Source organism: Atractosteus spatula, chromosome 2 (genome assembly GCF_055471065.1).
Source record: "Atractosteus spatula isolate fAtrSpa1 chromosome 2, fAtrSpa1.hap1, whole genome shotgun sequence".
In the NCBI taxonomy this organism is placed as follows: Eukaryota; Metazoa; Chordata; class Actinopteri; order Semionotiformes; family Lepisosteidae; genus Atractosteus; species Atractosteus spatula.
This window is the reverse complement of record NC_142707.1, coordinates 3,195,853-3,214,994: the sequence shown is the minus strand read 5'-3', so window position 1 is coordinate 3,214,994 and position 19,142 is coordinate 3,195,853. Positions and strand designations below refer to the sequence as shown.

At 54.3% G+C, this 19,142-nt stretch overlaps 1 protein-coding gene across 1 annotated transcript in view; it reads left to right on the top strand.

Moving 5' to 3' along the window:
• Positions 1-19,142, top strand: part of prickle3 (prickle homolog 3) — a 45,564-nt gene that overhangs the window by 15,286 nt on the left and 11,136 nt on the right. The window contains exons 3-6 of the mRNA XM_088909132.1: positions 12,586-12,769; positions 14,295-14,408; positions 17,459-17,596; positions 18,685-18,888. Of these exons, the coding sequence (XP_088765258.1) occupies positions 12,586-12,769; positions 14,295-14,408; positions 17,459-17,596; positions 18,685-18,888 (640 nt within the window). The remainder of the gene's footprint in view (positions 1-12,585; positions 12,770-14,294; positions 14,409-17,458; positions 17,597-18,684; positions 18,889-19,142) is intronic.

Sequence of the window (19,142 nt, the reverse complement as noted above, 5' to 3'; positions counted from 1 at the left end):
TCTGCTCCCCAGTGAGACAGACAACAAGAACAACAAAGGTGCTCCTGTTTCAGTGGAGAGAAACTATGTGGGGGAAGTACATTTCTAACACAACAGGACAAGAATGACTTTACACAAAGGGTCGTGGGAGTGTGAAACAAGCTGCCCAACCATGATGTTGAAGCTGATACAATGGATTCTTCTAGGGAACGGCTGGGTGAGAACCTGAGATCAATTAACTTACAAACAATACTTCCTTATACACAAAGAGTGGTGGGAGTGTGGAACGAGCTGCCCAGCCACTATGTTGAAGCTGACATCCTGGCATCTTTCAGGAAATGGCTGGGTGAGATCCTGGGTTCAAATAACTGCTAATTACCAAACAAGTGAGTGGGCGTCAGGCAAAACGAGCAGAAACAGGTGTGCTTGCACCATGAAGCGCATGTGCACACACATGAAACTCTGCAGTATGTCTGGGACTGGTTTGGGAACAGGTAACAGGTGACGCTGGAACGTTCTGAGTGTTACTGTAGGTCTTGAGTGAAGCTAGTCCAGTCCTGCTTCGTGTCTCTTCATCTGCTGTAGTGCCCTCCAGTGGTTTCTCTGATGTTCGTCTCCTCTTACTTTCTCTGTACCTCCCCCATCAGATTTCAAGTCAACAAGCTTTTAATGACATGACTGGTGAATTGCAGTGTTGCCCACGCAATAACAATTAGTAAACATTTACAACAAATACATCCATGTCCTTAGAACGCATAATAACGGTGTTCAAACTGTTATTATGTTTATTAAAATAACATGTTATTTTAGGGAAGAGATCACGCACTGGGCTGCAGCTCTGTTGAGTTTCCTCTCCCAGCAGGTTTGGGAGTTGTCCCGATTCTGGCAGGTGTGGGAATTCTGGGATTAGATTGGTCAATTTGGAGAAGACTGATTGTCTAATCCCAGAGTATTTCTCACAGTAGAGTAGAAAGTGCACCTCCTGTCTCTGCTTCTCCCCACTGGCAGTGGGTGTGCAGCCTGTCCTCTCTGGACAGCCAGGTCTGCCTGTGTCCAGTCTCTGTGGCCAGGCTGTGGTGACTGAGCCTGTCCTCTCTGGGCAGCCAGGTCTGCCTGTGTCCAGTCTCTATGGCCAGGCTGTGGTCACTGAGCCTGTCCTCTCTGGGCAGCCAGGTCTGCCTGTGTCCAGTCTCTATGGCCAGGCTGTGGTCACTGAGCCTGTCCTCTCTGGGCAGCCAGGTCTGCCTGTGTCCAGTCTCTATGGCCAGGCTGTGGTGACTGAGCCTGTCCTCTCTGGGCAGCCAGGTCTGCCTGTGTCCAGTCTCTATGGCCAGGCTGTGGTGACTGAGCCTGTCCTCTCTGGTCAGCCAGGTCTGCCTGTGTCCAGTCTCTATGGCCAGGCTGTGGTCGCTGAGTCTGCACTTTGTCAGTTTCTGTTTCCTCTTGTTGTCTCTCACCCTTGTCATATTCTCGACGGGTGTGTGCTGTCTGTTTAGGGGCTATTAGCATTCCAGTTTGTTTGGATTCTGCTGTCATGTGGTTGTCTGTGATTGATGCTGCTGTAGCAGTGTTGTCCTGAGGGCTGGCTGCTGCCTGTGTGAGCCGGTGGTGTGAGCTTCAAAACCAGCTGGCTGAGGGAGCTCGTCTCGGGGCTCAGACGGGCCTCCTGGTGGTAGGCGTTACTGCTGTATTCTGTATATTGATTAGCAGTGCTTATTGGCTCAATTCAGACCTACACATATTGATAGGTGTTTTTTCTCTGCACGTGCACACTGTTTTTTTACAGAACTGCAGTGTGTGTGCAAGACTTCTCTCTCCCTGTGCCTCCTCTCCCTCTCACTGCAGTTAAAGCCCCAGGCGGGTAGAGGGTAGAGGGCTGAGTGTTATTTTTGTGGCAGCTATTTTCCAAGCAGTTTTATTTCGGATATCCTGCGGGGGATATCGCTCACTCTCCCGTTCTCTCTTTCCGATCTGTTTTGGCCGTGTGCCTGCGTGTCCCTTTACGCTCTCAGCCTCCTCTGTCTGTTAATTAAAAAGCCCTTCCTGTGTCTACAAACACACCTCATCAATCTTCTCCCATTGAGGGAGGAGGGGGGGCGGGCAGGCTGTTCCCCTGCTGCTGTGGGCCCCCGAATCCAGTTAGCATTAACCCCACTGCTCCCCGAGGGGCACCCCTGACATGGCGAAACAAAAGGGTGATTAGGTGGCTTTAAAGACAGGGGGCCAAACGCATTAGTGCTCATTTCTCTCTCCATCAGCAGCTACTGACACACGACAAGCAGGCCCCATCTGTGTCCCTTTCCCTGTCCCGCCCTCCCCTCTCCCCACTGTGCGCTCCTGGGGGACCGGTAACGGCTTGGCTGTGCTGGTGGGGTGCTCTCCAAGAGCCCCAGAAACGCAGAGTCCACTCTGCACCTCTCGGGAGCAGCCTCACAGCTCTGCGGTGTCTGATACGGGGGTTCAGTCCGGGCCGAGCTCTCGGTTACACAGCCGAACCCATCCATGACCGGATAACGGGATTAATTTGAGCTCTTTAATTGCTTTGTTTGTTTCTGCGGGTTTCGCACAGGCTGGCCTTCTGTTCGCTGCTGTGGGTAAGCTAATTAAGATCTCCAGCTGCTGAGCGGTAAACAAATGATGCAACGGGTCCGATCAAGCAGCTCGTTAGCCTAATTGAGGAGTCGATTGAGGAAAGTACGTGGCAGGAACGAAGCTCAGGAGGTGCGGGGTTCTCCAGGAGCACAGCTGGGGGAACCTCTGCAGGATAGCTGTTCGGCCTTCTGTGACCCGAGGTCGCCTTCTTAAGAAATCCTGAAAAAAACTTCTTTGATCCTTGTCAGAGACGTGAAATTATCCCTGAGAATTCCCACTCCAGCTGCTGGCAGTTGTCAAATAATAATTTGAAGAGAACCGCGGGTCTGTTTTCTCTGACGCACACCTAGCAGAGCTTCACTGTTGTCGTCAAGTTCATGTTTCCCAACGGGGTGTCCTAAATCCAGGCTTATGTCCTAAATCCTGAGGCTGGCCCTCACAGGGGATAAATGGATTCCTGTTAATGCACACATGGGCAAATGAGAAGAGGCATTTCTACCTAATGCGCTTGGGGCACTTTTGTGCGGAGTTTACACGTTCTCCCTGGGATTGTGATTTTTTTCTGATTTACCCTGGCTCGCTCCACAGAAATACTAGACAATAATATTCTGTAACTTTTTATTCTTGACTGGCTCAGCCCCATTGTTACTGTACTGTGTGAAGTCAAGGAGCTGTGAGTAATAAATGGACTTGGGGAGCCCTCACCCCTTCAGTGTGGCCCATAGACAATGGCTACGCTCTTGCTCTCACCCTCGCTGTGTCCAGCCTGAGAGCACCAGTGGCTGACCTCTGACCTCTCGACCTGCAGAGGGTTCTGAGATCTGAGCAGGATCAGCCCACACAGCACGAACAACACAGGGCCTCTGGTCAGGCTGCAGGAAGGAAGGAAGGAAGAGCACAAGAGCGTTTGCAGACAAGAAGCGGCCATTCTGCCCCTGTGGGTAGTTAGTAGTCGATTTGATTCCAGCATCTCATCCAGATGATTCCGGATATCGGCTTCAAAGACACAGCTGGACAGCTTGTTCCCCACTCCCGCACCCCTTTGTGTAAAGAAGTGCCTCCTGTTCTTGGTTTAAGATGCTCTTCCGTGTTGTTTCCACTGGTGTCCCCTGGTTGATGTTTCTCTGTTCATTCTGAGGAATCCCGCGGGCTTGGCTCTGCTGATGCCTTCGAGGAGTTTGAACACGATCAAGACTAAAGCTGTAGAGCTGTCAGTGTACCTGGTCGCTCTTCTCAGGATTGTCCTTTCAATAACACAGTGACCACAATATACACAGTATTCTAAGCGCGACCTAACGGGCGCGTTGCTCCATATTAACATCCCACCCCTCGGTTTAAATTCTGCACTTTTAGCTCTGTCTCCCAGCGCCATGTCTATGCTGTAGTGGCTTTCCTCGTCGTGTCAGGTCTGTCTCCTAGCTCGGCGCTCGCTGGTTTGTGTTTCTGCGGCCTGTGTGCAGACCCCGAGCCTTGCCGGGCTGGGAGTCGGGTGCCGAGGGCGTACTCCGGCGTGTGTCCCCCTTCCCGGCCGGTGACCGCTGCCGGGGGCAGTGACGGACAGGCCGCGCGGGGCGACGGCCGCGCAGACAATAGGGTCTTTGTTCAGGGTGTGTGACGGACAGCTCGTCGCGGGGTATGGGGGGAGAGCGTTGTGAGGTTCGACAATGAGAGAGACCTGCAAGGAAAGAGAGGACGTGAAGGCCTGTCCCGGACTCCCGTCTGCTCGCTCGCTTCGGATGCCAGGGGGGGCTGCTCCCTGCGCCTAGTGGCCACCGGAACGACGAGAGCCCCTCGAACCCGGACACTGGCCCAGGGGAGGCAGGCCCCTTCTTCCTGCTGACTCTGCTCGACGTCCCGTTTCCAGCTGTGACATAACGCAGCCATCCCTGGGCGGACTGGGCAAGTCGCCCATCGGATCGGGATTTTGTGTGCGGGGAAAAAATGTAGGATCCGGAAGCTGTTTGTTGGGAAAGAAATGGGATTTCTGCCAGCTTGCTTGTTTTTCCCTTCAACAGACTGTTAAATTTCCAGGTGGATGAGCGGGCGACTGACGCTGTCAGGGTCTGAGTACAGTACGTGTTCCCACTGTGTTACGCTAAGCAGTAATTTGCTTGGTGGGCGATTTTCTCCAAAGCGATTTTACCCAGCAGGATGTGTGCAAATGCATTTATCTCAAGGAGTCTGAGAGGGTTAACTTGCTGATGGGTACACGGGGATTTGAGCCCACAGCCTTCCTAAAACGAGACCAGGGCTTGAACCACTGCTTCCAATTTATAGCACTGGCTGGGACTCGAACCCGGGACTCCCAGAGGCACAGCGTGCACTATCTCCAATGCCTTACAGAGAGCAGAATAAAATGTAAAATCTCCTAGAAAATAGTTTTCTCTGTAGGGCCAGTGAATTGGATCTGGGATTCGGCTCCTGTGCCCAGATCACACTGCGGTGGGTGTTTCAGGCAGAACAATTTAGGGGACTCAGTGCTAAAACACTGCTCTCCCCACCACCCTCCTGCATTCTTGCAATTCACACCCTCAACAGTCTAGTTCGACACAATGGAAGAGACGCCTGTAACCTGGGCTTCACGATGACGGCTGGGAGAGCTCTTCCCCTCGGGGTGCTGGCGGGCCGTTGTGCTGCGTGAGAGCTGCCCCTGGGGTGTCGCTGTGCCTGAGGGGGCACACTGCGCCTGACTGCCTATTCTGCAGCCAGCCCAGGCCCTCGCCTGCAGCGCTGGGGAGGGGTGAGAGTGGGAGGCACGGAGGAGGGCTGGGGGGGGTGTGTCCAGTCCATTGTGTGTGCCGACAGCGCTGGCTGCAGAGAGAAAGAGCTGTCCCACAGAGCTCTGAAAAGGGACAGGGCCATTTTGATAAGGACACAATGAGCGTCGTCCCGCAGAGCCGCCACATCGCAGCACTGTGCTTCCCCACTGCTGCCGGGGCCAAGAGCCAGTGAACCGGTTCAGTTACTGGCCGGCGAGAACAACAAGTCTTCCTCTCGGTCCTGGATTGCAAGAGAAGCAGCCTGCGGTTCCGTTTCCGGACGGGCCATGTTTGAAAGGCAGAATGGATACCTGTTGGAGTTGGAGCAGAGGTAAAGATGGGGAGTTTCTCATTGTCTCTTGCCTGTGTGTGAAGTTGCTGTGTCATTATAGTTCTCTGGTTTAATGTTGTTTCCTTTGGTAAAAGGTATAAGACGGCCAGGTTTGCTCTGCAGTCCTGTTCTTTATAGCGCCTTTTACTGGTTAAGTCCCAGAAATGCTTGGGATGGGCAGAGGTCAGCAGTAAGAAAGAGTGGCTGAATTGTGCTGGATTGTCATCGCGTAGCTCCCCAGGGCAGTACTGATCACTCACTTGTTTAGAGTACAAACCCTAGTAGTTCATGTTGAAAGAAAAGTTTTCATATTAATTCTGGTATTAAGCCTTGCCTGAGCTAGAGAGTCTTCATCATCTGCCAGTTTCTTTTAATGTAGGACCGTAGTCTTCGTCCTTTCTGCGGCATAATGTTTTAAGAGTGCAGTTTTGGAATCTTGGGCAGAAAAAAAAAACTAAATCTTGGACTCCCACCTAATTCACAGAGGTGTAAGTCAGAAGTGTTTCTATGATGTACCAAAACAAGACACCCTGAGTTCAATTCCAGACCTGGGGTGCTGTCTGTGTGGAGTTTGCATGTTTTCCCTGTGTTCATGTGGGTTTCCTTCAGGTGCTGCCGTTTCCTCCCACAAGTCCAAAGACATGCTGGTGGGTTAATTGGCTTCTGGGCAGATTAGCCCTGGTGTGAGTGTGTGTCTGTCCTGCGCTGGACTGGCGTCTCATCTGGAGTGAACCCTCCCTTGTGTTCATTGTTCATTGGTTAGAAAATGGATGGGTGCAAAAATCAGATGCTTTTCAGCCCCTCGCTGGGGTCTGCATTACAGGGGAGCCCAACTATGTGTGACTTTCACTGGTGTGCTAACAGCACCTGAAGCGCTGCGGACTGGGTGCAATTTGCACCTCTTTTGTGTTGACTACACATGGGGGCCGTTGCTGGCATTGTGTGGCTAAGGTACCCCCCCCCCCCGCTGAAGAAATCAAATCAAAGTTTATTGATCAAAGGCACAGCAATACGGCGTGCAGCAGTAGTTGCTGGCAATGTAATGTCTTGACTGATAAACCCCTCTGATCTCTGATGAAGAGGAGCTGCTGCTGAGCTGAGCCTGAGGGAGACAGGAGACTGATAAACCCCTCTGATCTCTGATGAAGAGGAGCTGCTGCTGAGCTGAACCTGAGGGAGACAGGAGACTGATAAACCCTTCTGATGCCCGCAGCCGCTCGCAGGATCGGGAATTCCCGCTGATGTCTTTCCCTGGTCTGGGATGGGGTGTAAAGGAGCACGCGTTCTTAAAACTGTTTCTGGGCTGCTGGGTGGGATGTAGGCAGCTCCAGGTTTACGACTCCGGTTTTCCTCGAGATTACTCCTGATTTTTCACCCTTCACCCGAGCAAACGGGTTTGTCTTTAAGTTATTTGTTTCTGTCTATCGCTTTTTCATCTACGGAGAGCACATTACAATTATGACATTAAAAAAAACAGAAGCCAAATCGTCTTAAAACCATCAAACTGGAGTTCCTGCACCTGGGAAACGTCTACAATCTGATCGATACGGGTGGGCACAGAGTGCTGTAAAGGATTATACACCCTAAGACTGCCTCATCTAATTGTGAAGCTGAGACCTGGGTGGCTCAGTGTTGCAGGATTTCATCTTCATAATCTTCATAATCCATCTCCCGCTGGAAATATGGGAGGGCTGGCACTTGTGACCGATTAAGGGAGTAATTAGCTTGTTAGCTCAGGAAGGTGAGAGTTAGAGGTAACAGTTCCCAGTTCTGTCCCTGCAGAAGAGGCTACAGGTAGGTCAGCTTCATCAGCAGGGCATGAGAAAGCACAGTAGCGGTCTTAACCAGACCTTTTACAAACAAATGTTTTCTTCAAAATGGATTATTGCACTGCAGCCTTCTGAAATTGTGCAGCGAGGGATGCAAGTCTCTCAAATACTATGTTCAGGTTAAGAGTCAATGAATTCAAGTCCTCTGTCAGTGTTCTGCAGTTCTGGAAGTGGCTGATGGACTGTAGAAGGACTGTGCAGCCTGATCACAAGGCAGCATTCGTACAGCTGGCGTGCAGAATATCTTCTGGCTGTCAGTGCTGATGCAGAGACGAGCTCATGCCTCAATGTAGAGACATTGTGTTGTAACTGTCCTGTCTTTTCCAAACCCCGAGAGGGTTGTTTGGTTCTGTCTTGCCTTGGCCTTGAGTGCGGTGTTGTCAGGGGCAGTGCACGATCATGATCCGTCCCTTTCCCAGTCCTTTGGTGAACTGGGCCTACGTTAATGTTCAGGGAAGTCACTGCCCTGGCTCTGGAACCACAGTGGGCTGAGGTAATGTGGCTTATATTGAAAATCACAGTACCTTCAGCTGTGGGGCTGTGCGTGTAAATTGTGACTGTGCAGTTAGTTCAGACTCGGGTGCTACTGGGTCTTCTGGCTGTCATACTGTGTTATAATAACATTCTGATTCTTCTGGGATTAATACTGTGCGCCACACGATACTGAGCACAAAAGGGACCAGACACAAACCCAGCAGTTGGGATCTAGCTTGTCTTTGTCCAGCAGTGCAGGGCCTCACACAGATGCTCATGCATGATGCTGACGTTTGAGTCACAGGGCCTGGGATGTCTCTGTTGAAGGACCACATGTGTTTGGGTGTGTTTGTTAGGTTTGTCACTTTTTTCCAGGGTTAAAGCTGCTCTTGGGCAGCAGTGTTGACGTCCTGTAGCCTGACCTGCTCTGGTCTCGGAAGCTCAGCGAGGCTGGGCCTGGTCGGTGCGGGGCGGGAGACCTCCAGGGAAAATCGGGTCACTCCTGACAGTGGTGTTAGTGGGCCAGGTGGTGGATCACCAGATGACCCACTGCTGGGTGAAGAGGAACCCTTGCCGTGGGCAAAGTGCTTTGTGATCCATTGGGATGGATAGGAAGTATAATTGTTACTTGTCTCCTGGTGGGGAGAGGGGCATTGGGCCAGTTACCTGGGCGATTCTAGACCAGTTAAGGGACTGGAATGCCCTGTGCCGGAGTACAGGCCACAGGCTGTGCAAGCTGACTTGATTCACCCCCCTGGTCTTCCTCCTGTGAGCTCTATTGGCTCTGGAGGTGTGGGAGTTTGTTTGGGGCTCCTATCCTGAGCAACTGCAGCGCTGGGTTTCCTGAATTACCCCCCTGAAAGTGAAGGGAGAGATGTCCTAGTCCATGGTGGTCAGTGATGCCCATCTTCCCTCTCCCTGCTGGAATTCTGGATGGAGCTCCCAGTCTGCGTCCAGCCTGGTGGGGGGAATGGTGTTGGCATTCTAAGTGGCGCAGCATCCCCCTGGCCAATGAGAAGACACTCACTGGCCTCCTGCTGTGTGCTGAGGTCAAGTGGCGAACAGCTTACCTGTACCCATACCTGGACCGTCCCTTCAGCTCCAGGGCTGTGGGTATAAACTGTGGCTGTGCAGTGAGTTCAGATTAAGACTGTCCCACTCCAGGCTAAGATAATCTAAAGGTTAGTATAAAAGGTTAAAGTAACCTTTTAGGTGAAATCTGGCGCTACAATGTTCGTACGTGATGTACAGAATGAACAGGGGCACGCCGGACAGAGTGAGCCAGGTGCCAGGTGGAAAACGGGGCCAGTAAGCAGGATTGTCCAGGCTGGGGCGTTGGGATACAGCCGGGCTTTCCTCTCCCAGCTGTGGCCAGTGAAATACACTCGAGTCTCGCTGGCTCCTCGCTGCAGCTCCTGTCTTCCTGATTCAGCGCCCCGTAGGCGAGTCACTGTCTGGAGCGGGGCTGTCCGAGGGATGCAGGATTGTAGCAGGCACGCTTTGCCTTTAAAGACGGAATGGGTTCCCTGCTGTGAAAGGATGCCTGTTCTCTTCAGCACTGAGTACCCATAGAGGCATTCCGATTGGAGATAAAGGAGGTGACTGATAACATTCTCCTGCCGTTAACATTCCTGTCCTGTAATGTTTCTTTATTCATCACCCTCCTGTTTAAGGCCTTGCCTATTGTTAACTTTTTAAAGACCTTTCATAGTCTGTTGCAGAATCCAGTCAATGCTTTTTTTTTCCCCCCCAGTGATCATGAACTGTTTCCCTGCTGGCTGTTAAAGCCAAAGTCTGCCTGGTCCGTTGATAATCAAGTACTAACCCTGTAGATTCTGTAGAACCCTGTATGTAAAGTCTCTGTGGTTGATCTTGGCTCAGCTGGCTTGTTCATTGTTTGACTTATTGGTCATTCATCCGGCTTTGCGGTATAACTGAGCCAACTGCTAGTGCAGGGCCTGGTGCCTGGTATCTGACCGTCCCTGGGCCGAGTGTGTTCATGCAGGTGCCTGGGGCATTAGGAAGTTTCCTGTCTGAGCTGTTCAGGTGCAGTGACTTTGATCACAAGAGCAGCGACCTGAGTTGAGGAGTTCTCAGCTGCTCGGCTCCCACCCCTGGCTCAGGAGAGCGTAATCCCTTGATCCCTTGCATGAGAAACCATCCCAGACTGCTCCTCAACTACCCCCCCTGCCCCTCTTCCCGGGAGTGAGACTTTTGACCTGACTTAAATCAAGCTTAACACCAGATTATGTGAAGTGGCAGGGGTCTCTTAATTAGGAGCCAGGCTGTCAGGAGTCATTATTCTGCTTAACCCAAATAACTGTGTCTCTAAGCCCGAGTCACACAGAGTGCAGTATTCTTGCCTCTGTAGCTGCTCGTCTCTGCCTGGGCCTCCTCTCTTCCCCTGCATATGGGCACCCCTGGGGTGACTCTGCCTGGACTCTGTCTCTACGGCTGCCTGTGGTGTCTGGATGCCCTCTGTAAGTCAGCTCTGAATATTTTCTGTGTCTGTGTCAGCTGTGGTAGATCTGCTAGCCGTCTGTCCTCCGTTGTCTTTGTATGAAATTCAGCCGCGCGGGGGTGATGCGGAGGAATTCGGCCGAATTAAAAACCCACTTTCCCCGTCCGAAAGACGTGGGTGTCCATTTTCTCAAGGTGGGGGGCGGGTAAGCTCCCCCTGGCGTGGCTCTCCGTGACACCCTGTCGGAGTGGGACATCGCCTGAGCCGAGCCCCGCCCTCTCAGGTTTCGTCCCAGTTACAAGCTGTAACCCTGTCATTTCAATTGTCCGGCTCTGGTCCTTGTAAGAGAGACCGCGTACGGAGGCTGGGGGAGCAGCGGAGGAACTGCTATAATCTCCTTCCCTGCTCCACCTTCTCTCCCCTTTAAAATTGCTGGTAACCCTGTATAATAAGAGCCTGTAATTCCAGAGTAATTAAACATGAAGCAACATAGTGTTTCCTACATTTAATGTAATGCGTATGAAGTCAGTGCTCGTGACACGTATTCTAACACTTCCTTACATTCATATTGCTGTTCGTCATACAGGATCTTCTGAATCAATCCGTACAGTGAATGCAGGGAATTTTCTGTATCTGTTTTATCCTGATCCTGAGAAGTGTGATATATAATCAGCGGCTGCAGAAAGTATTTGTACACAAACGGGTTTAATCCCGCCATAATGATGAGAGTGCAGTCCTGCCTTAACGAGGCTGTGGTGGGAAAACACCGAGCACAAACGGGAGCAGACACATCCCTGTGGGGAAGTGTTTCTCTGGGCAGGGCTCGGGTTCTCTGTCGAGGGGGGGAAAAAAAACATCGAATTTGATGTCGTGCGTGTGAAACCAGTAAGGCGTCGTTGAAAGGTCTGGTTTGGGTGACCTCGGCGCCCCGTGTGTGGGTACAGGGGCTGCTCGTGACACTGCCGTCCTCATTAGGTGTTTAACCCCAGGAGAGAGAGAGGGAAGGAGGGCTTAAGATCCAAAGGGATGAAGAGGAAAGCTGCTTGGTCCATCTGCTCCCGGGCGCAGACGTCTCTCCCGGAGGAACTAAGTGGGAAAATTAAAATCGGGCAGCGGGTGTTCTGAGCGGAGCAGGCAGGGGAGAAGACGGCTGGGCGCCAGGTTGGTGAGAAGGGATTGAAAGAAAGAAGGAAAAGGCCGAAGACTTGTTTTCCTTTGAGGAGACGGCGGAGACTGAGTGCTCTGCGTCTTGGGCAGGGGGCTCAGGGTTTTGCCTTCTGGGGGTCCGGTCCTCGGGCGGCCACTCCCCCCTAGTTTAGGGAGCGGTGTATCGGACTTCTCTGTCGTTTGACGGTAGTTTGGCCTCGTGCTGAAAGGTGCTGCGACCGCACTCTGATGATCAGGCTTGTCCAAGTGCACCTGTGCTCCTGCGCTTTTGTGTTTCGTGACCGTTGTTGCTCTGTCGTGTGTGTGTGAGTGTGTGAGTGTGCGCACGCATCACTCACGTCTCTAACTGTCTGCTGTGTTTTAGAGCTTTAAGGAAGCGCAGTGTCTGCCGTCAGGGTGCTGCGAAGTGCCTTGTCCTGAGTCAGCCTGCTGCTTCCTGGTTTGTCTCTGCACCTGGGGAGTTCTGCTGATGAAGCCCACGTGTTTCAGAAACGAAAGCGTCTCCGCGGTTTGCAGACGGCGCGGCCCTTTTACGTTTTGTAGACTTGAAGAACTGCATCGACAGATTCCAAAACCCCATCTGTGGCTTTGATCCGTTTCAGGTTTTACTGCGAGCTGCCCGCGCTCATGCACAGCGGTCAGCGCCAAGAGCTGTTCGTCTGGGGCTTTTCTGTTTTCGCCTTCTTCTCTAAGTGCTGCTGTCCCACAGCTCTCGGGTCCTGGGTTGGATGAGAGCCCTGGTCACCTTGTGTGTGGAGTTTGCACGTCCCGTTTCCGGGAGCTCCAGGTTCCTGATGTGCAGTCGGGGTTAACAGCCCTCTGTGTGGTGCCCAGGGTGTGGCCCTGCCCTGCCCTGCGCTGTGCTCCCGCAGAGGGGACAGCAGGTAGGCAAGACGGGCAGGCGCCCTCTGTGGTGTGGGCGGGGCGCTGTGGGCGGGGCCGGTGCAGGTAGCGCTAACTGCTCCCTCTCTCTGTCTGTCTGTGTGCCTCCAGGAAGATCTGCCTGCACTGTAAGTGCGCCCGGGAGGACCACGCGGTGAGGGCCGTGCCGGGGGACCTGGAGAAGATGATGCTGAAGCTGGTGTCCGACTTCCAGCGCCACTCCATCTCCGACGACGACTCGGGCTGTGCCTCCGAGGAGTACGCCTGGGTGCCCCCTGGGCTCAAGCCCGAGCAGGTCAGAGCGCAGGGGGGCGCACTGGGGAACGGAGGGGCGCAGGGGGGGGGGTTACTGGGGAACGGAGGGGCGCAGGGTGGGGGGGCGCACTGGGGAACAGAGGGGCGCAGGGGGGGGAACAGAGTGGGGGGTGCAGAGGCGGAGATGCAGAGTGGGGAACAGAGTGGGGGTCCAGAACGGGCAGCTGATTGGGGGGGGCACAGAGGGGGGAACAGAGTGGGGGGGGTGCAGAGGCGGAGATGCAGATTGGGGAACAGAGCGTGGGGCTCAGTGGACGCCCGGCTCTGAGGAGCGGACCTGTTCACAAGGAAGCACAGAGCACACCCTACTTCAGCCATACAAAGGAAGCCCAGCGCTATCCGTTTTTCCTGTATAATTAATAAATGGCTTTAATTATTTAACTGTCGAGCTGTGTGCACTTTCAGTGAATCTGTCTCTCCACAGGCTGGAGTTACACCATCAGAAGTGATGAAAAATGAGATGCTTGTTTATTAACAGGGTATCAAGGAAGATGTTAAAACTTGTGTGGCCCACATGTTGCCAACCAGTAAACCTGAGCATCGTTACTGTGGAACAGCAATTAAATATTAATGTGTGCTTTGGGGGTTAGTTGTCCTTTTCATTGTTAGAGGCCACACCCTCCCCATCTTGCACAGCTGTGCTGTGATCCCTGCAGTGGGAGACTGTCTCTTTTCATCATCACAAGATCAGGCTGGCCCCAAGAGCTGGTAATGTCCCAGAGGTAGTAACGCCCCGTGGGCACCAGGGCGGCGCTGTACTGGAGCCATCAGGCTTGCAGAAAAACAAAACAGACTGGGAGTCTCGGTCTTGGAACACAGCCTTATGGGACTCTCCTTAAAATCGAGAGGGGAATCTGGAATATCTGTATGCTTTAAATCAATACCCTGATTTCTACCACTTTCTACCCTGATCAAGATGCGTTACTGATGGTAACGAGAATGTGAGAATGTGATGGAGAACCTCAGGGAGTGAACTTGTGCCTCGTTCCTAGTCCACTATTGGTACTTCCTCCAGCAAGGTATTCTGAGACATGGTCCCACAGTGTGGGAGATCTGTAAACACACTTGGGGGGTCATTCATTCCAGCTCCCTGGGTCCACTCTCGGCATTGTCATGGGACAGAGCTGTGCTTATCGGCCGTCAGTCACACTGCTGCATCAGAGATAGAGCCATTTCAGTTCACTCAGCTCTTGTTATTTGCTCATTAGCTCGTTTGGTCCTAAACCTGGTTACCGTACCTGTGGTCAGGCTGTACATATCATAGTAAGACTGATACCGGGGATCTTCCCCATGGGTTTAATACAAACCGGACCAGATGGAGCAGAAAAGCAAGTGTCTTAAACCATGTTATACCCCCTCTTCTCTGTCACCACATATCCACTCACCGTAAAGTTCCGAACTAGAAAGATTAAGCTCCTGGTGTTGGCAGGAGTTACACCTGGGGGCTGAAATGCATGAAATACTCTGGGCAGCTGTGACCTGTGAACCTCATTGTGTGTCTGCAGGTGTATCAGTATTTCAGCTGTATCCCTGAGGACAGGGTGCCCTATGTCAACAGCCCTGGAGAGAGACACCGCATCAAACAACTGCTACACCAGCTTCCAGCCCACGACAGCGAGGTAATGCACAGTGGTACATGCACACGTACAGCATCATGACTGAGGTAACACACACCCACTCCAGCCCCTGAGCAGAGCACAGAGCTGCTACAGCATCATCACTGAGGTAACACACACCCACTCCAGCCCCTGAGCAGAACACAGAGCTGCTACAGCATCATGACTGAGGTAACACACACCCACTCCAGCCCCTGAGCAGAGCACAGAGCTGCTACAGCATCATCACTGAGGTAACACACACCCACTCCAGCCCCTGAGCAGAGCACAGAGCTGCTACAGCATCATGACTGAGGTAACACACACCCACTCCAGCCCCTGAGCAGAACACAGAGCTGCTACAGCATCATGACTGAGGTAACACACACCCACTCCAGCCCCTGAGCAGAGCACAGAGCTGCTACAGCATCATCACTGAGGTAACACACACCCACTCCAGCCCCTGAGCAGAACACAGAGCTGCTACAGCATCATGACTGAGGTAACACACACCCACTCCAGCCCCTGAGCAGAGCACAGAGCTGCTACAGCATCATCACTGAGGTAACGCACACCCACTCCAGCCCCTGAGCAGAACACAGAGCTGCTACAGCATCATGACTGAGGTAACACACACCCACTCCAGCCCCTGAGCAGAGCACAGAGCTGCTACAGCATCATGACTGAGGTAACACACACCCACTCCAGCGCCTGAGCAGAACACAGAGCTGCTACAGCATCATGACTGAGGTAACACACACCCACTCCAGCCCCTGAGCAGAGCACAGAGCTGCTACAGCATCATCACTGAGGTAACACACACCCACTCCAGCCCCTGAGCAGAACACAGAGCTGCTACAGCATCATGACTGAGGTAACACACACCCACTCCAGCCCCTGAGCAGAGCACAGAGCTGCTACAGCATCATGACTGAGGTAACACACACCCACTCCAGCCCCTGAGCAGAACACAGAGCTGCTACAGCATCATGACTGAGGTAACACACACCCACTCCAGCCCCTGAGCAGAGCACAGAGCTGCTACAGCATCATCACTGAGGTAACACACACCCACTCCAGCCCCTGAGCAGAGCACAGAGCTGCTACAGCATCATCACTGAGGTAACACACACCCACTCCAGCCCCTGAGCAGAACACAGAGCTGCTACAGCATCATGACTGAGGTAACACACACCCACTCCAGCCCCTGAGCAGAGCACAGAGCTGCTACAGCATCATCACTGAGGTAACACACACCCACTCCAGCCCCTGAGCAGAGCACAGAGCTGCTACAGCATCATGACTGAGGTAACACACACCCACTCCAGCCTCTGAGCAGAACACAGAGCTGCTACAGCATCATCACTGAGGTAACACACACCCACTCCAGCCCCTGAGCAGAGCACAGAGCTGCTACAGCATCATGACTGAGGTAACACACACCCACTCCACCCCCTGAGCAGAGCACAGAGCTGCTACAGCATCATCACTGAGGTAACACACACCCACTCCAGCCCCTGAGCAGAACACAGAGCTGCTACAGCATCATGACTGAGGTAACACACACCCACTCCAGCCCCTGAGCAGAGCACAGAGCTGCTACAGCATCATGACTGAGGTAACACACACCCACTCCAGCCCCTGAGCAGAACACAGAGCTGCTACAGCATCATCACTGAGGTAACACACACCCACTCCAGCCCCTGAGCAGAACACAGAGCTGCTACAGCATCATGACTGAGGTAACACACACCCACTCCAGCCCCTGAGCAGAGCACAGAGCTGCTACAGCATCATGACTGAGGTAACACACACCCACTCCAGCCCCTGAGCAGAACACAGAGCTGCTACAGCATCATGACTGAGGTAACACACACCCACTCCAGCCCCTGAGCAGAGCACAGAGCTGCTACAGCATCATCACTGAGGTAACACACACCCACTCCAGCCCCTGAGCAGAGCACAGAGCTGCTACAGCATCATGACTGAGGTAACACACACCCACTCCAGCCCCTGAGCAGAACACAGAGCTGCTACAGCATCATGACTGAGGTAACACACACGTACACGCCGGCCCAGTAGAACAAACAACTCTGCTGTCCCCTCCTTGCGTCTGCTTCTGCATCTGACACCCACAGACAGGCTCTACGCTTTAGCCGGCCTCAGGCTGGTTGACCAGGCTTGTAACAAGCAAGCTGAGTCAGCAGTTAATACAGGACAGACGCGTCTTTTTTGATTAAAATGTGTCGAGACCCTGGTGCTCTGACTTCCCCGGGCTCTGCGCCAGAGGTGCCCGCCGGTTGTCTCGTCAGATTTGATTGAGAAATAGTGTCCTCTTGAGACCGGACACAGCACTCCCGGGCAAATAATAATAATAATAATAATAATAATTGCTTACACTTATATAGCGCTTTTCTGGACACTCCACTCAAAGCGCTTTACAGGTGATGGGGATCCCCTCCACCCCCACCAGTGTGCAGCCCCACCTGGATGATGCGACGGCAGCCATAGTGCGCCAGAACACTCAGTGGGGAGGAGAGCAGAGTAATGAAGCCAATTCATAGAAGGGGATTATTAGGAGGCCATGATTGGTAAGGGCCACTGGGAAATTTGGCCAGGACACCGGGGTGACATCCCTACTCTTTTCGAGAAACGCCCTGGGATTTTGAATGACCACAGAGAGTCAGGACCTCGGTTTTACGTCTCATCCGAAAGACGGTGCCTGTTTACAGTATAGTGTCCCCGTCACTATACTGGGGCATTAGGACCCACACAGACCACAGGGTGAGCGCCCCCTGCTGGCCCCACTAACACCTCTTCCAGCAGCAACCTTGGTTTTTCCCAGGAGGTCTCCCATCCAGGCACTGACCAGGCTCACACCTGCTGAGCTTCAGTGGGCCGCCAGTTGTGAGTTGCAGGGTGATATGGCTGCTGATTAATCCCAGAACTCCGCTTTAAACCCACATGGGCTGGCCGAGCGGGTCAGCGGGGGATGAACTCGCGCACGCCTGCTGCTTGGCGCTGCCCCTCCCCTCACGGGCGCCGCCTGCTGACCTGGGTGCTCTCTCCCGCAGCCGCAGTACTGCAACTCCCTGGACGAGGACGAGCAGAGGGAGCTGAGGCTGTTCAGCCAGCAGAGGAAGAGGGAGAATCTGGGCAAGGGGGTGGTCAGGCTCTTCCCCGTCACCATGACGGGGGCCATCTGTCAACAGGTACAGATCGGGGGGCGACGGGGGCAGGGAGAGGGGGTACAGGTAGAGAGGAGGAGGAGGGGTAGAGGGGCAGGGAGAGGGGGTACAGGTAGAGAGAGGGGGAGAGGAGGAGGGGTAGAGGGGCAGGGAGAGGGGGTACAGGTAGAGAGAGGGGGAGAGGAGGAGGGGTAGAGGGGCAGGGAGAGGGGGTACAGGTAGAGAGAGGGGGAGAGGGGGTACAGGTAGAGAGAGAGGGGGAGGAGGAGGGGTAGAGGGGCAGGGAGATGGGGTACAGGTAGAGAGAGAGGGGGAGGAGGAGGGGTAGGGGGCAGGGACAGGGGGTACAGGTAGAGAGAGAGGGAGAGGAGGAGGGGTAGAGGGGCAGGGAGAGGGGGTACAGGTAGAGAAAGGGGGAGGAGGAGGGGTAGAGGGGCAGAGAGAGGGGGTACAGGTAGAGAGGGGGAGGAGGAAGGGTAGAGGGGCAGGGAGAGGGGGTACAGGTAGAGAGAGAGGAGGGGTAGAGGGGCAGAGAGAGGGGGTACAGGTAGAGAGAGAGGGGGAGGAAGGGTAGAGGGGCAGGGAGAGGGGGTACAGGTAGAGAGGGGGGGGGAGGAAGGGTAGAGGGGCAGGGAGAGGGGGTACAGGTAGAGAGAGAGGAGGAGGAGGGGTAGAGGGGCAGAGAGAGGGGGTACAGGTAGAGAGGGGGAGGAGGAGGGGTAGAGGGGCAGAGAGAGGGGGTACAGGTAGAGAGAGAGGAGGGGTAGAGGGGCAGAGAGAGGGGGTACAGGTAGAGAGAGAGGGGGAGGAAGGGTAGAGGGGCAGGGAGAGGGGGTACAGGTAGAGAGAGGGGGAGGAGGAAGGGTAGAGGGGCAGGGAGAGGGGGTACAGGTAGAGAGAGAGGAGGAGGAGGGGTAGAGGGGCAGAGAGAGGGGGTACAGGTAGAGAGAGAGGAGGAGGAGGGGGAGAGAGCTGTAGAGTGGATCGTCGTCGCCAGAGCCTGGTCTCTGGGGTGAATCCGGCAAGCAGATCGGCCCGTGTCCGGCGTCGGCTAGGCAGAGCGCCGATCTTGACGGCTTTTCTGTCTCTCCTCGCCTTTGCCCTCCCTCCAGTGCGGCAAGCAGATCCGGGGTGGCGACATCGCGGTGTTCGCCAGCCGGGCGGGGCACGGGGCCTGCTGGCACCCGCAGTGCTTCCAGTGCGCCACCTGCAGCGAGCTGCTGGTGGACCTCATCTACTTCTACCAGGACGGCAAGATCTACTGCGGCCGGCACCACGCTGAGAGCCTCAAGCCGCGCTGCCAGGCCTGCGACGAGGTGAGCGCCGCGCCCCGTTCCTGCTGCGGTGTCCCCCGTCCCCCGTCTCCCATCGGCGCCCTGTCGCCCCGTTCCTGCTGCGGTGTCCCCCGTCTCCCATCGGCGCCCTGTCGCCCCGTTCCTGCTGCGGTGTCCCCCGTCCCCCGTCTCCCATCGGCGCCCTGTCGCCCCGTTCCTGCTGCGGTGTCCCCCGTCCCCCGTCTCCCATCGGCGCCCTGTCGCCCCGTTCCTGCTGCGGTCTGCCCCGTCTCCCG